General features: G+C 35.1%; 2 protein-coding genes across 4 annotated transcripts in view; one reads left to right on the forward strand and one right to left on the reverse strand.

Moving 5' to 3' along the window:
* Positions 1-18,403, forward strand: part of MetRS-m (Methionyl-tRNA synthetase, mitochondrial) — a 392,083-nt gene that overhangs the window by 370,533 nt on the left and 3,147 nt on the right. The gene's annotated exons all lie outside the window — the stretch shown is intronic.
* The window catches only part of LOC150094511 (uncharacterized), a 632,643-nt gene that overhangs the window by 42,806 nt on the left and 571,434 nt on the right, over positions 1-18,403 (reverse strand). For all 3 annotated transcript variants that reach the window (XM_090412024.1, XM_090412025.1, XM_090412027.1), the window contains 2 exons: positions 10,179-10,499; positions 3,870-3,981 (listed from right to left, as the gene is read on the reverse strand). In XM_090412024.1, the coding sequence (XP_090268150.1) occupies positions 3,870-3,981; positions 10,179-10,499 (433 nt within the window). The remainder of the gene's footprint in view (positions 1-3,869; positions 3,982-10,178; positions 10,500-18,403) is intronic.

Genomic DNA, 18,403 nt, shown 5'->3' on the forward strand with positions numbered 1-18,403 from the left:
GTAATTTAATAGGACACCTCTTGGCAATTCTCATAGAAGGGATGTAAGTTCTGTTCACTACACTCTTGGTATTAACTTGGTCTACCTACTCACTGATGAGACCTGAAAAAAGGTTGAAACTGGTCTGGGTAGTGACCTTCTCTCATAATGTTGAACAATAATACAGCTCCTAGGAGTTAAGTTCACATTATGGGTAAATATCAAGAATAGTGATTGGAGCTTGCTCCACCCTTTCTATGAGTTGCCTCAGCTTGCACTACCTTCAAGAGTCAGTTGCTGCTCTATCCAGGTATTTGCTTACGCTTGGAATCGCCAAACTTTATATAGTTTCTATATTCGGCACAGAAACGATATGGGATATAATATCCCTTAACTTAAATAAGTTCATGTCGCCGAATTGAAGCCTTTGGCTCTTCATTATAATTAGTAATTAATAATAATGTAAACTTAATCATGCAATGTCATGGTAAACTGAATACCTCTTGAGGAAACATACAGGAAATTGATGATGGTGATGTATGGTATGGTCATTCAAACAGAATGAGCAAGGAAATGCTATAGACTGCAATTTAGGTGGACTGATGCTGTTAGTAGTGCCTTGGAAGACAAGATTTGACCAAGTTGGAGACGTTACATAATTGAGTTACTAAGTGACCATTTTTTAAGGGTATATCATTAAATGAGGCTATTGCTGTGACATATGTGACAAGGACTAATGTGAGAACATGGTGGATGAATTGGAAGTCCTTAGGATACTGCAGAATCTCAGCATAAATATGGTTGTGGAATTATATGGGATAACAGCTCTCATTTTACAAGAATGTGCAAGGGAACTGGTAATGCCTCTGACTAGGTTCTTTAATTCAAGTGTCAGCTCTGGTTGAGTCCCAAGGGAGTGTGTGGAAAGAGGGAAAAATAATTCCTTTTCCTAAGGGAAGTTCCAAAAACTGCATTTAGAAATTATACATCAATTAGTATCTCAGAAGTGGCAGTAAAAGTACTGGAAAAGTTGATCTAAGAGCCAATGCAGAAAAGGATACTCTATGAGAGGCCGCATGGCTTTGTGAAAGGTCAGTAATGCCATAGTAATTTACTAACTTTTTTTATTATTTTTATTTTTTATAATAGAATGCAATATCCATCCCCATAAATTCAAGGATGGCCGAGTGACAGATACCAAAGAGTGGTATATGGAGGAGCTGAATAGGATGACTAGTGGTATGCCATAAAGTTCTGTGCCAGCATCATAGCTGTTTATTTTCTACATAAATGATAAAGGAAATAATCTGAACAGAAATATTCAGTTGTTTACTGATGATGCCAAACTGGATAGAGCAATAATTAATCAAGGCAATATGGAGAGCTTGCAGGATGATTTAAACAAGCTGTTTTATTATTATTATTATGACAGCACCAAAGAATCATCAAGTTAGGGCACTCTACTCTACTCTACAGCACTCCGTCTCTGCCACTTAATCCACTAATTACACAAAATGCTATCTACTGCACACCACCATGACTACTAGTATATTTTTGTCTCTAAAATGCGTGTTCTCACTGCTGATTTGTCTGTATGTGGGATGAAAAACCAGTGTTTCCAGGAAGGGGGAGGGGAACCCTGCTACCTCCATATGAGATTGGCTAACTCATCTATGTTTTTTTTTTCATTTGAAAAAAAAAAAAAAAAAAAAAAAAAAAAAAAAAAAAAAAAAAAAACCATATAAAGAATTCTCTCCTAATGGCAAGAATCAAACTTAGGCCTTTTCCAATCAAAGGGCACAACATACCGTTCTTCCAATTGCACTACTTATAGAGACACTTTGGGCAAAAGATAATGGGTATCAGTTAATGTGAAGAAATGTGAAGTAAAATTTTGGCATAAATAGATTACAAGCTGTGTATTACATTGATAGTATTGTACTCTGGTAAATAGATGAAGTAAGTTATTTCAAGATGGTAATAGAGAGGAAGTTTAGAGAGCATATTGCAAGGGTTTGCCAAGGTAATTCATAGCATCACTTGGCTACTGAAGAGCACACTAACAAGTATACATAAGGAAATTATTATTCCTCTTTATAAAGCCTTGATACATTCGCATCTGGATTACTGTGCTCAGGTCTGGTTACATGGGTTTCTTAAGGATGAGGAAGCAGTGGAGTGGATCCAGAGGCAAATGACCAAGATGGTGAGAGGTTGTGGAATGCTCCCTATAAGGAGAGAGTGAGGGTTTGTGGGTTGCAGAAGTTGGTTGATAAACAAAAAAAAGGGGGGGGGGGGACAAGATCGAAATATTTAAGTTATTAAAAGGATTTTATAGGATTGATGCAGGAAAAATCTTTCAGTACTTGGCTAGAGGGTACAGAACAAGAAGTTATCCCTGGAAGTTGAATAAGAGTGTTGCCCGAGTCGTGCTTTGTTTGTTAATGGGTTTGAGTAGAGGTACGACGGTTCCTGCAACAAGTCTTCAGGTGCCCATACAATAATAATAATATATTAATATGGAAGAAAATATTGTCAGTAGGATGCTAATAATGCAAACTGAATCATGAAGTACTATCACAGTATGTTGCACACTTCTCAAGATTTGCAGGATATATGATACCCTCAAGAAGCCTGGATGTACTCTCTTGAGGAGAAATGTGAGAAATATAATTTTTTTTCTCATGTGAGAAATATAATGATGTTGGATAGTATGTTCAGCACATGGTTGTCTGTATGTGCAGGACCGAGTGGTTAACATATGCCCTTTTCAACCAACAGGTTCTGAATTTTAATCTCACCCTGGACATGGATGTTTGTGATTGTGTTTGGGTAGGAGACAAATTTTATCTGCCAGCGTGAGACCGCTGACCTGTTTAATGGAGGCCTGAAGTGGCTTGACCTCTATAATATGGTTTCTGGATTATGTAACAATAAATAAATATTTTAAAAAATAAAAAAAATCCTTAAACCACCCTCAGTACTAGTTCAGTCATATACAATGATTGTTTGTATGCTCTTAAAGCATTGAGTAGTTCCTGATATAAGACAAAATATGATTTATGTCGGCAGAGGTGCAGGAGGGAAATTGTAGGCATCTGATGGTACTTCAGGAATGAAGTACCATCAGATGTCAGGATATCCCACTGTTGATTTCTGTTTGAAGAGCGATTAAAGGAATCCAAAAGGAAGAGTAACAGTTCTTCAGCACCAATTGAAGTAGTATACAGCAATTAATATTTGAATCTTTATCGAGCTCACTGAACTCAGTTCTCATTCTCTTATCATACATGGAACCACTTTGTATAGCAAAACATAGTCTGTCATTGAATGATTATGGTAATCATTTATTACTAAACTGGAGTTTACTGATTATTCAAACCAGAGTTAACTGAATTACCAAGTTATACATTTAAATACTATATAATAAACATATATTAATGGGTTTTGTTGATTACAGTGATATTGCAATTTATTGTACTGAGCTGTATTCTCTCTCTCTTTATTGAAATAATTTTTAAAATTTGAAGATACGTTTGCTTTTTTGCATATGTAAGTATGTTCCCATTGTAAGTATGTCCTTTACAGTGTACTGCTTGAATGAGAAGCCAAGAAACTAAACATTAACTAAATAATATAGAATGAATAAATGAAAATAATAAAACTTAATAATACAAAATACGCAGTTTATAGTGAATGCGATAATTTTTGAATATGATTATAAAGACAGCTCTAATCTTTGCATTTACTTATTCTATGCTATTTAATTTAATATATGTTCCATCTCTACACATAGCATGGTTTAGATAACTGCTAAGATCTTTAAACAGTTAGCTCTCATTATAACATACTTCTGTATTATATCTTAGAAAGTGGGAAGCTTAACTTACTTTCTATCTGTGAGTGAAGATCATTAACAATTACTTGTAGCTGAGCAACATTCATATCATTCATTGCCTGTCTGCTCAATCTATTACGACCATCAGGAAAAGGAAGACCTACCTAATTGAAAAGAAATATAAAGAAATTAGAATAGCTTTACTGTGCTCTTCAAAGGATATTTAGTATTAATATTTGGATTATCCCATTTGATTACATTATCAGTTACTTACTATAGGATCTTATTTTATGTAATTTACCTGATGAAATTTCTGACATGAATTATGTGATGCATGATGCCATGACAAGAACTTCATGATTAAAATTGCATTATTACCAACTTCCTTTCAACAATTTTCTTCCAAATTGATCTATTTGTTAGGTCTCCAATAGTGTCAAATCTTATATATCATCTCATGTATTCACTGAATTCATTTAACTTCACTGAACACTTGTTTTGTTGAATTTTCCTCATCCATTCTGTCTAAATAATCATACCACCTGAGACTAGCTCTGTTTATACTTTCTGAACACTAATTATGTCAAGTTCCTTTTCATGAATTCTCATAACTCATGTTTCACTTTTGCCCTGATTCATTGGCCAAAATAGTGGAGGATGGAGGAGGAGGGATTTTTAATGAGGTGATGTCCCAGCTGAAATGACATTTAATCTTTTCATGCTACAACTGTATCTTAGTTTTAGCCACAAAATTACATTGGTCAGCTGAACTTCACTCTGCCAGTCCATCTTTGTTCATTATCCAATTGGATACCTCCTAAAGGGGTACACCCACCACGAGAGGATAAGGAATGGCCATTAGGTCAAAAGCCTGTGTTAGTTCTTCAGATTCCTTAAAAGGCTATGTGGACATCTCCCAGTTGTCTAGATTTGACTCCAAAATAAATATCCCCAGGGATTTTTAAGCAAAAGTTTGCACTGTGTCTTGGGCTTGGTTGCAGTGGAAGTCTTACAGCAACTTCTGCTGTTTGAGTTAAGGATTACAACTTGTAGTGATTCAAAATATATATGAACAGGTTCCTTCTTAACATATCTGCATATTGCACCGATGTGCTAAAAACTGAACTATTAATGGGCAATGGATGGCATAGATGTGCAGATGGTGAATAGTGGCACAGATAGTGTGTTATGTAATGCCCTTCTGTGATAAGTCCTTGGAGGTGTCACGATAATATCAAATAATTTATTTTGAATTATGTTTTACATGGCAGGATAATGGATATTCAGTTGTTCATTGATAAGTCTGGCTTTGTTTGTTTTTGAGTTTAATGGCACAAGGTCAGCAATGATCATGCTGCACCAAAACATATGTAATAAATAAATAGCTTATATAGGTCTAAAACTATATTAAAGTCAAAATAATAATAATAATCATAAATGAAACATTTCTTAAAATTTTACTACTTAATAAATAAGTAAAACAGCATTACATCATTGTAGAAAAAAAAATATAAAAGATGCATATGAAACAGACATAAAATGTATAAAAAATAATAAAATTCATGAAACGCATATAAAACTGAAGTCTTTAATAACATTTATACTAACTTAGACTAATAAATATATAATTTATATAAGGTGGTAATGATTAATACTCTGGGGAAACTTAAAAAACCAGGATGACAGTCCATGAGTCTGATAAAATCTGCTTAAGTGCGTAGGGCTCTGACAGATTATAAAAATGGCTAAAATAATGACTATGCTCATTGGCAAAATGAGGTCAGTTGATTAAAAAATGAGTGATGGATAGTCCAGAGTCACAAAACTCACACATAGGCATGTCATCACCCCTCAGTAGGAAGGAGTGCTAAAATGACTATGACCTATGCAGAGCTGAGCCAGAAAAACTTTCTCTGTTTGTATCCTGTGTAGGCTAGACTGCCATAATTAATTTCAGCCTTAATTTGGTTAAGCTTATTATTAGTCTCTCTGTTCCAAGATGGCTACCACTGGGATATGAGTTTTTGTCTGATAATCTACCAATAATCTATGTATGGTACAGCCAGATGGTGGATGTTTGAGAAAGCTGACATCGCTGAGTAACCACAGATTTTCCTTAATCCCAAAATGGCTTGCAGTCCTCTCTCAAATTCAACCCCCTCCCATTTGATAACTGAATGGGAGGGGGTTGAATTCGAGAGCACCAGATGCTACTCTAGCAATATACTTATTGCCTGAAGAGAACTTTGCGAGTCTGAATATATTATGCTGGTAGGAATGGAATATAGTCTTGCTGTAAAGTTGGTACATTCTAGTGCGATTTGTGCAGATATGTTGTCTGGAAAGACAGCACAAGATCCCTCTAGTACCTCCAATTTTGCACCGTCTGTAGACAGACAAAATCAGAGTATTCAGTTATATGAGCTTTGAAAAGATGACAGCAGGGGTGTAAAATTTCAGTAGCCTGCTGAAAGAAAACCTACATGTGGAATGTATGATCGCCACAGTGGAATTGGGTTTTGGTGGCATTTGAGTTATTTGTCTATCACTATTTCTAGAGCTTGTAAGAGAGTATCTGCATACCAAAAAGGTTTTATGGCAATCTGTCAAGTGTTATAGAGATTCTTAACATGTTGTTGGAAGATAGTTGGATACGTGGGATGCCCTAGCAGAGATTTTATTTGGGTTATGTATAACAGACACAGCTGTTGGCATCGAAGTAACAAAGATGGTTTGTTTGCCTCTATGTAGAACCTAGAAGAGGTGACATGCAAAATGCTCTAGTTGCAATTTTGATGGCTTGATGGTGATAGAATCTACCTATTGCATGTACTCTCTCTCTCTCTCTCTCTCTCTCCCCCTCCCTCCCTCCCTCCCTAACAGAAGCATGACAAAACATGTAACACTCTGTTATGTTTTGCTCATCACTGATAGGATATGAGCTGACTGCCACCAAATCAAATTCTATTAATGAGGAAAGAGTGGGCCAGTCAGCTTGTTCAATTTTCCACCATGTTATCTGCAATATAGTACATGGTTGCCCATGTAGCAAAATCAGTATCAGAGGAAAGTGATCACTCTCAAATAGGTTGTAATCAATTTTCCACAAGTTTTGCAACGTCAGAGGATGATGTTGATATGAAGCCACTTCAGGAAGATTTATCTGAAGATTTAAGTTTAGTATACACAAGATTTTGCATTATACATAGATGGATATACGTAATATAGTAAGTAAAAGAAGTATTTATAAAATAAAGAGCCAAAAGGCTTCAGTTCAGTGATGCAAAATGATATATATAATTCAAGTGGATATTAAAAACAGCATTATTTCAAAGCCGAATGAAATCAGTTCGAAACAGCTGTCATGCCAATGAAACCTTATCAAACTGGACCAATAAAAGGCAGATATATGGACACCTGGGCAAATGACCATGTCTTCTATAAGGTCTGCGCTAGGACAACTCGTAAATGCTTGTGAGCATATTCTCGTAAGATCTCTGGTCAAATTTTGTATGAAACTTCCATAGTTTCTACATTCGGCTTTGAAATAATGCTAGATTTAATATCCACTTGAGTAGTAGAAGTATGTTTCTGAAGGTGGATGAGATTCAGGCTCTGGGAGATGGTTATTAGAGATCTAAAATTCAATATCACATTGCAATTTCTATGAAGACCAGATGCTGCAGTTTTGCTACCTTCATTGGACCACATCCAGAATGGATGTGGTCCAATGAAGGTTTGTAGTTTTACATAGTGATAAGGAAACTCTGTAGGGTTTCCTTATCACTTCTTTGTAGTGACCTCAGGTGTGACAATCAGGTGTAGAGGATTTAGAGGTGAGTAATTAAAGTTATAAAGTTATATTAGTCTTCTGTAATGTCAGCTTGAAGGTGAGGTTGAAAGAAAGTAAAATATAAAGCTTTGTGGACAAACAGAAAAGCATAGCTTGGCAGCAATACTTCATGAAGGGATATTACCTCAATAATGAAGAGATTATTCAGAGGACAGATGTTGAGAGAAGAACAAGAAAGAATCCTTGGAAGACGTATAAGAATAGGGCAAGTAAGAGAAAGAGAAAATTTTTTTTTACGAGGGTTGTTTGAAAAGTCTGGTAAATTTCCAATAGACAGGGACACAATTTGTTCATTCATACCAGTGCCGGCACATTTCATCTTTTTCATGACCCCTGGCAAAATTTTAGCCATGTGCAACATGTAGTTCTCGTTTAGCAAACATTTAAAATGACCGTGTTTGCATTTTTATAAAAATGGAGAAAAATAAGTTTCGTGCAGTGATGAAACACTTTTATTTGAAGAAGTGGACAGATGCACAGATCAAACCAGAGTTAGATGCAGTTCATTTTGGATAAATGCGTTTAAACGTGTTGTAAGTCCATCGAAGATGAAGCACACTCCAGATGCCCGACTGAGGTCACTACAAAGAAGATGATTGACAAAATCCATGGTATCATTATGGAAGACCAGACCACCAGGTAAAAGTGTGTGAGATTGCCGAGATTGTAAGCATCTCAACTGAATGGGTATATAATATTCTGCACAAAAAATTGCACATGAAAAAGCTGTGTGTGATGGGTGCCACGATTGTTGACTGTCAATCAAAAATGCATGTGAAAAGACATTTCAATGCAGTGTTTGGCGATGCTTAATTGCAATTCGCAGGATTTTTTGCATCGATTGGTGACTGTAGACAAAACTACAGTCATGAATGATCCACAACTACTACACACCTGAGTCCAAGCAGCAGACAATGTCCAGTGAAAGCGCACCGAAAAAAGCGAAGACCGTTTTGTCAGCTGGGAAGGTAATGGCCACTGTTTTTTGGGATTCTCAAGGAATTATCATGATAGACTATTTAAAAAAGGGTAAGACAATAACAGAAGGCTATTATGAATCATTGTTGAACTGTTTAAAAGAAGAATTGAAGAAAAAATGGCCAAGATTGGTGCACAAAAAATTGCTCTTTCATCAAGACAATGCACCATCCCAGATATCGGCTATCATAATGACAAAATTACATGAATTGAGGTTCAAATTAGTTCCACATGCACTGCATTCTCTGGACTTGGCTGCAAGTGATTTCTTCTTGTTTCCAAACTTAAAAATTTGGCTCGGTGGGAAAAATTTTCTTCGAATGAGGATGTCATCAAGGCTGCAAATAACTATTTTGCACAATTTGACAAATCCTACTTTTTAGATGGGATGAAAAAATTGGAAACTTGCTGGACCTCAATGGAGACTATGTTGAGATATTAATAATGTTGCAAAAAACAGTGAAAGAAAATAAAGAATAAATAAAGTAATATATATATACACAATATAGCTTTACAGAATTACAATCAGAAAGCATTAAACCAGGATGACACTGGTTTAATCAAAGCACTAAAATAAAATAGTATGAATAACTATTTACAGCATCTGCTAAAATACACTAGCACAATATAATAATGTTAAAAAAACTTGAGCAAACACCAGAACATATTAATACACTCAAAATATTTTTAATCTTCCTTGTCATAAGTTAAGGTGTTATGTAATTCTTATGTGCATCCAGTGAAAGCTTGTAAAAGGCAGTTTTTGATAATGTTTTTGACTTTCATCATTCCACAGTGAAGATGAACGTACAAGACATTGTACTATTTTTAAGAGAAACCTCTAAGGAGTCAAAGGATTCATTATGGGATGGCTCTTTACTGAACTGCACACATATCACTCTTTCTCCTACTTAATCCTCTAACTACACAATGACACTACTATCCACAACCACTAACAATGGTACTTTTCATCTGTAAATTGCACATATTCTCATGGCCTATTTGCTTGTATCCTGTTTCCATGACAAAAAAAAAAAAAAAAACCTGCTACCTCCATATGAGATTGGCTAACTCACCCCTTCAACTGAAAACGCCCACATAAGATTTTACTCATCATGATGAGAATCGAATACAGCCTTTTCCAAATAAACAGTGAAATGTTCTGTTGTTCTTCCAAATGTGCTACAGAGGCACTTAAAAATATAACATTACCTTCTGTGATAGTGTTAAATCCATGGAGACATTTTAATAATAATTTGTATGGTGCTGCAATTTTACAACCTTTCATGGGTGGCAGCCACATTATAAAAATATAAAAAAAAAACTGTTAATGTAGTGGCACTAACAAAAACAGGCTGAATCACATAATTTTAAAACTGAACAATAGTGAAACAAACTTACCACAGAGATTTTACTTGTTTCAGCTAGTATTTTATAATAAATACTCTCTCTCTCTCTCTCTCTCTCTATATATATATATATATTATTAAAATAAAAACTTATTCAAAAACTAGTAAACATAGTCCTTACAATATCTGCTATAGGCGACTTCTTTTTCCTCTGCCTTTCTACTTCCATTTGCATGCGAGCCATTTCTTTTGCCTGAGCTAGAGCAAGCCTTGCTTCTGCTTGAAGCCGAGCATGTTTAGTATAGAAATCTTCTTCTGGTTGATCTTTTTTTTCTTCTTCCTTCTTCTGTGGCGAATTTCGTAGCTGACCTAAACGCCAACTTCTCTGGCGATTGAAAAAAAATGAAGGGCGTTGGCGTTTTGTTGATATACTACTGTCACTACTAGGAAAACTGCTACTGTTATTGTTTGTGCCATCTGAAGTTTTCAGTATTTCCTGAGTCTAGAAATAAATGAAGATATTAATTTACAATACTGCGAAAGCATGCTCCCATGTTAAAATATGCTATTCTGAGCTATTCCATTAAATAAGACAATCAAAACAGTTACTGTTTTGATTGTCTTATTTAATGAGTTTATTAAATGTCTTATTTAATTGTCTTATTTGTCTTATTATATAAAAAGACAAAAAGACAATCAAAACAGTTACTGTTCTAATGAAGTTCCCCACCCCCCACCGAATAAACTGCTATGTATATAAAGGATGAAAATAAATATTTACTCAACAATGTTTCTCCTGCTTAAGCTGGTATTATTTAAGCACTCAAATTGCATACATCCCACAAAGGGTATCTCGATGGAGTCAGAGGACTCATTGCCAGAGACCCACACTAACCTTTATATACATAATACCTATCATATATTTCCCTAAGCTCATTCACTATGAGGGCACTCAACAATTCTGGCAATCTATTCCACTCATTCACTGTTTAAAAGACAAGAAATCTAGGAAACTACTTTTATGAAGGATTCTTGTCTTGTTTCAGTGAATTATGTTTAATGAAGGTGGCATGCTCAGCAACTCCAAATTGTTCAAATTCATGATATTTAATTTAAGACTTATGTTCTTCAACAACAAATAAAAGCAAATCTTCCAATTTTTTTTCAAAATAAGATAAGCAGGAGCAAGGAATCTGGTCGATGCCTGGAAAACCAAGAGGCAGAAACTTATCTTTAGGAGATGTGAGAAAAATGGAGATTTTTTCCGACTGGCTAAAAAGGCAACAAAAATCTTCAGTGGCTTTAAAATTTTCAGTATGTGTTTGAAATTGCCTTGTACATAAAAAGCAGGAATGCAAGTTTCAGAAGAGGGGCAGATATTCTAAAACTGTTAAATGCTTTTTGATGAATAAATCATTCATGACATTTGATAAGAAGGTAGATTTAATACATCACAATTCTCTCTGTAGAAGTTCATCAGAAGAACTTGAAGAATGAGCATGATGTAATAAGATATTAACAGTCCTAGTCTAGGACTGTTAAAATCTTTGACTAAGATGGTGGTGTGATTCAGTATGGATGAGGAAGCCTATATGAGTTTCTTTTTTTCTTTCAAAAAACTGAAAACTGTAAGCTGCTATCTGGTTGATAAAGAATTAGTAGATGTAAAAAGGCTATTTGGTTCTCTACTTGTTTTTCTTATCGTTCACCTATACTGACAATGCATTGGTACAGATGTGGATAACATTTTTGCAACTTGGAATGGCTCTTCCTCTGAGTTGCAGCAGTTTCTTTTCAAAATAAATGCAATTCATTCCAGGATCAGGTTCACCTTAGAAAAGGAATTAGATAACCAAATAGCCTTTTTAGATCTACTAATTGTTTGTCAACCATATGATAGCTTATAGTTTCAGTTTTTCGAAAGGCCTGATTGGCAGCTATATTCATGCTGAATTTCATCACTATCCTATTCAAAAGGCTAGGACTATTGCGATCTTATTACATTATGCTCGTTATTCACATCCTTCTGATGATCTTTTACAGAAAAAATTACAACATATGAGTGTGATGATGGAGTGTTCACCTGGGATGTGGCTAGCCACATGAAGACTTCTGTGAGGAAAGGATATATGTGGAATTTCAAGGCTGGTGATTATGAAAAACCTTAGGAGACAGCTTGGAGCAATTGCATAGAATGAGATGTTAAGCAGGAGGGAGATAAATGCTGTGTGGGAACCGACCAAAATATGTTTAACAACATCAATGTGCGAATGCATTCCAAAGGTCAAAAGACTGAATAAAGTAAGTGTCAAATGGTTGAATAAAGGGATTAAGCATGAAATTTAGAAGACAAGGATACTGTGGAAGCAGCACAAGATGAATAATGGTAGCAATCAGTTTCATGAGGAGTACAAAGAGCAGGCCAGATTGATTGATATGTTGTTTTATAGCACAAGGACATCAAAGGTCATTCTCAGTCAGGGCACAGAAGCACACAGGATATTAGGAAATAATCAAAAGGAGATAAATCAGCGAATAAGATAAAAATGTATTTACAGAGTGCTAAGTATCTGCATGTTTACACCTGCTATTTAATTAGTTATAAGGAGTGATAAATAAAGTATAACTAAAATAAACAGGGTATATATATATATATACATTAAAGGTATTAATAGTTTTCTATACAAGGTATTCATAAATAGTTAGGTAGTAATGTATACAAGATACTAAAAAAGTTATAATATAAATGATTAAACAGAAAAGTATGTACAAGGTTTAGTATCCACAACACAGTATCTAAATATAAATAAAAATTTATAATCAAGTGTGATTGAATAAATTAATTTTTTGTAAAAATTTAAAAATGTCATGCAGTTTCTTTGAGTCTGATAACATCTGCCTGAGTGTATAGGACTCAGCCAGATAAGTAAAAATTTCATTCCTCTCTCAGGTAAAGTGCTGGCACCCCATCAGAATATGACTAATGATAAGATGGGTGTTGCATTTCTCGCACACGTGGATCATCAGCCCTCAGTGAATAAGAATGTGTAGTATGACTGTGACCAATGCAGAGCCTGGCAAGAACGACTTCCTCTGTTCAAATTCTGCGAAGGATAGACTGCCATAATTCAATTTTAGGATTAATTTAGTATAACTTATTATTAATCTCTCTGTTCCAAGAAAGCTGCCACTAGGATAGGAGTTTTTGTCTGATAATCTGCCAATAATCTGTGTATGGTACAGCCAGATGGGGGATGTTTGAGAAATGAACTGACCTTGCTGCAGTATCTGAAGCCTCATTTCCCTTAATTCTAATGTGGCTTGGAATCTAACAGATGCAAACAACAAGAAGTGACTTCCATAACCGAAAGAGGAGGTGTTGAATTCAAAAGGGTACCAGATGTTGCTGTAGCTCTAGACTTCTTATTACCTGGCGAGAACTTTGCGAGTCTAAAGATATTATGCACCTTTGGAAGCAAAGGAATCTAATGTGTTTAAATGCGAGCTTTATCACATACAGCTCTGCTGTAAAGTTGCTACACTCTGGTGGGATTTGTGCAGGTATAATGGTGTCTGGAAAGACAATCCCATTAGGTCCTTCTATTTTGACCCATCTGTGTAGCCACAGAATCAGAGTAGTCAATTCTGAGTTTTGAAGAGCTGCTGGTAGATGACAGCAGGGGGTGGATATTTTTTTCAGCCTGCTGAAAGAAAAGCTTCATGCTAGGATATAAGATTGCCAAAGTGGATTCAGTGCCGTCTGCCCCAATTTCTAGACTTGTAGGAGAGTTTTCATCTGGAAACTGAAGGGTTTTATGCAGCCTGTCAAGTATTGTAGAGATTCTTGCTTGTAGTCTAAAGAGATTTTGTTTGCCTTGATATACATACTAGGAATACATGACATGTGAAATGCTCCAGTTGGAATTCTGAAAGCTTGATGGGGAATAAGGATCTAATTATTGCAGTATACCTCCCTGGCTGAAGTATAGACTTGGGACCCATAGTCAAGTTTTGATCTTATCAGAGCTCTGTGAAATCGAAGCATAGAATATCTATCAGCACCCTACCAGGTGAAAGATAAGTGCATAGAATGTTCATTGCTTCATGACAATTGTCCTGTAATTGACAGGACAACTGTCAATTCTGACCTTTACTATCAAATATCAGTCCCAAGAACATATGGTGCAACTAGATTAGTGATTGTCCTAGTTGGAGATCTGGATGAGGATCACACCTGCAATAGGAAAGGCACACAAACTATTTCTGCTGGGAAAATCTCAACCCATTTGAAAGCACTCATTTTGAGAGATGGTCAATGGCTTGTTGCAGCTGTCTTTCTATGACTCTCATATTACATGAATGAGAGAAGATGGACATTACTGTTGGAGGAAGTTGTTCTGTTATGGAGTTGACCTTGAATGCAAAAAGTGTGACAGAATCTCATAGGACTTTCTCTTCTTGGTTACAGGGATGAGAGAGGACAGCATCCATGCAGACTTGGAAGATTCTGGTAAGATAAGTGTTTGACACAAAGAGGAAGATTTCCTCTAAGTCCAAAATTATGTAAATCTTTCAGTATTCCTAATCAGGCCCGTTTCTACATTTTGCGAGGCCCTGTGCAAAATGGAAAAGCGGGGTCCCTGAAAGTTAATAACATTTATGGAAATTTTAAATGGAAGAATATCTTGTTAATTAATTAATTAAATCAAATATGAAAAATATTTATGCACATAAATAAACAAGTATGCTCTTTAGCATCAATTTAAGTAAAGGGGAAAAATTAGTTAAAAAAATAAATGTGTTTGTATGTACATGATATATTATTTTATTATGTAAGTACACATTATTATATAAATATGCCAGAACAATGGTTTATTTAATAACATAAATAAATAAATAAATACAATAATATAAAAAATATCCATTTTTACTATAAAGAATGAAATATATGTATAACAACTTATAAGATTTAAAAGGAATCTTAATATATTAAAAATTTTATTTAACCTAATGCGTTTATCAATAAAATCATCTATAAGCTATCAAAATGCAAATTTTTTGCAATTTCATGCTCTATAGATATTATTGCCAGGGGCAACAAACGTTCTTGAGACATGGAAGATCGCAAATAGGTTTTATTAATTTTAATTTGGAAAATGACCTTTCTGCTGATGCGACCATAACCGGACTGATCAATAATATTTTAAATGTCGTAGTAATATTTGGATAGACAGACTTCATCTTTGAGAATAAATAGAGAGACCTCAGAAGAATTCCCAGTTCAGAAAGGTGTGAGACAAGGCTGTGTCTTTTCTCCGATTCTCTTTAACCTGTACACAGAAGAAATATTTAATAAAATTAGTAACCTCAAAGGAATCACTGTAGGGGGCAGTAATATTAATAACCTAAGATATGCAGATGACATGGTTCTTCTAGCTGAAAACAAATATGACCTCAGAACTCTTATAGATGAAATCCTGAAGTATAGTAAACAGTATGGCCTCAGTTTCAACTTTAAAAAGACAAAAATCATGATAATTTCAAGAGAAAAGAAAATACCAAAAAAATGTACAAATATAAAAGGAAATAAATTAAAACAGGTGCAAAAATACATATACCTCGGACACTTGATCACAGAGAATGGCAGGACAGAAGATGAAATTAGAAAAAGGATTGAAATTGCAAGGTCAACTTTCAACAGTATGAAAAATCTACTAACATCTAGAGAATTAGATCTGAAAACAAGACTAAGAATCTCCAAATGCTACATATGGTCTACATTATTATATGGAGTAGAGACATGGACACTCTCCAATCTGAGTGAGAAAAAACTGGAGGCCTTTGAAATGTGGCTGCTGCGAAGAATTATGAGAATATCATGGAAAGACAAATGAAGAGGTACTAGAGAGGGCAAGTGTAAACAGGAGCCTGATGAAAGAAATTAAAAAGAGAAAAGTCAGATATTTTGGACATATTCTGAGACATAACTGCCTACAAAGGACACTTCTCGAAGGCAAGATTTGAACCAAACCCGCAGCCTTTCAGGTGGAGAGCAGATATGCTAGCCAATATCTTCTATTTAATCTTCTGTGATTTGGCAGATTCTTTCTGAGATAAATTTTACATCTTCTAAGTTATTTTTTAATTTCTTAATCAAAATCCCATCATCTTGTTTTTAGCAAATGTTATTAGCAACTTGTTATTAATAAATGCCCATTTTTTAAATCTTGGATTATATTTTCTTTATGCCTATGTTCACTTATTCCAATTATATCCCATTTAATACCTTCCAGCTCTTTATCTAGGTTTATTAACCTGTCATCACCTATAAGAGTATTCACATTATAAGCGACTATCTATAGAATTCTTGCCGGTCATTTCTTCTTATTTAATGACTTGGTCAGGTTTATTTCCTTTGTAGGTCTGGAACTGTTTCTTCATATTTTCTGGCCAAAAAACAGCTCTTATTCATGATTATATTACTTTTTCTAATATTGCCTTGGACACTATGGTCTCTTTCTTTCTTTCTTCTTCATATTCATGGAGGTTTTTAGTCTGATCTCCCATGTTGACCAGATGGATTGGGAGATGCATTTTATAGCTGTCTACCAGCCGTATAGTAGAATAATAAGAAATAGAGGGAGGAGGGGAATAAAATAGAGACCTTTAGCCATTAAATTACTCAAATAGCATAATGTCTGAAGAATCAGAAGTTAGAAAGTAACAAGATGGAATTAAGGAGACAGGAAAGGAATCTGATCATCAGATAAACATGAAGTATGATCAAATCCAGCTCAAGTACTTGGGATTGTCAGTCCCATGCTCACTAGATGTCCTTGAGAGAAAAGACAAAGATACATATAAAAAAAAAAAATGAAGAAATTTTAGATGATCTATCGAACAATTAAAAAGGACAATGAATAAAAAAAAAAAAGAAAAGAAACCTGAAGTAATGGCCATGCTCATTCTATCGTATGGTTCAGAAATATGGATTTAAAAAGAAAGAAAATAAAATACAGGTATACAAAAAAATAGATTTTTAAGAGCAATTAAAGGATGCACAAAATTAGACCATACAAAAAAATTAAGATATTAGAAAAAAGCTGGGTTAGAGACAGAAATGGAATGAGCACTTATATAGAATAGAAAGATATCGGCTATTGAAAGAAGATAAATATAGACCATAAGTAAGGAAGGCCAGGTGCAAGATGGAAAGACCAGTGAAGATGGAACAGGTAAATGCCTAATCTTTGATAAGAATGAAGCATCAAGAGAATATTAAAAAAAAAAAAAAAACTATCTAACACAGCTCGAAACAAACTATACTCACTCAAAATAGCCTCAAAGCCAGATCAATTTTTGCCTTATGAGAAACAATCAGGAAATCATGGAATATAATAATTCTCGTAGAAAGGTTTAGACGTTTGGTTAAACATGCTTATTAAATAACTTCAGGAATTCACAACATACAAAGGATATAAATTAAATTAAACTATAATCTATATTTCCAATATTTCGGCAACGAAATATTGGAAATATAGATTGCCATCTTCACAGGAACTTAAAATAAAGACACATGCATGCAGGCACTACACACAGTAAATGAGGATGAAGCTATTGTTTCTCCTAAAAGTCCTGATGGTGCCGCCTAGCAGGCTACAAAGGTATTCTTGGCCGTTGGGTTAAAAATCTTCTGATGCAAGTCTCCCAAATTTGGGGCAGTCTCATGCAACCAAATTTGTTGAGGTTTGGCACATTTCTTAGGGCTGAGGCTGATTCCACGAATAGCCTTTCAAATTTGAATTTACTACAGTGTATTACCGTGGCTTTCTTCCACTGTATTCTGTGGCATGTATCCAGAGCATGGTCTGCAAGACCAGAGTGGCTGTACTGGTGAAACCGGATGTAGTCCTTGTGTTCTGAAATTCTGATATTTGCTGTCCTGCCTGTTTGGCTAAAGTAGGACAATTGACAGCTGCAAGGGACCTGGTATACACCAGGTAGGTTTAGGGGAAGTGGTTGGTCTTTAGTAGAGCGAATAAGGGATGCCAATTTTTTATGTGGTCTGTAACACAAGGTCAAGTCATGTTTCATAGGATTTTGGTAATTTTTTCAAAAGCGCCTCAGATGTAGGGAATGGTGATGGATTTAGAGTAATCCTTGTTGTGAAGGGGGGGGGGGGGGTTGTGGTTTACTGGCTTCAATATTTTTTGGGAGGATATCCATTCGCTGAGAAAGTGTTGAGGATGTGGTTTAGTTCTATGATTAGGGCATTGTCATTTGAACAGATAAGCTTAGCCCTGTTGTGTAGCGTCTTAATAACTCCATATTGTTGTGATGGGGGGGGGGAGGGGAATTGTTGGTGAATGTATCTGCCAGTATGGGTGGGTTTTCTATAAACTGAGA

The sequence above is a fragment of the Typopeltis vanoorti genome, chromosome 22 (genome assembly GCF_054136105.1).
Source record: "Typopeltis vanoorti isolate ZY-2024b chromosome 22, IOZ_Tvanoo_1.0, whole genome shotgun sequence".
NCBI classification, from domain to species: Eukaryota; Metazoa; Arthropoda; class Arachnida; order Uropygi; family Thelyphonidae; genus Typopeltis; species Typopeltis vanoorti.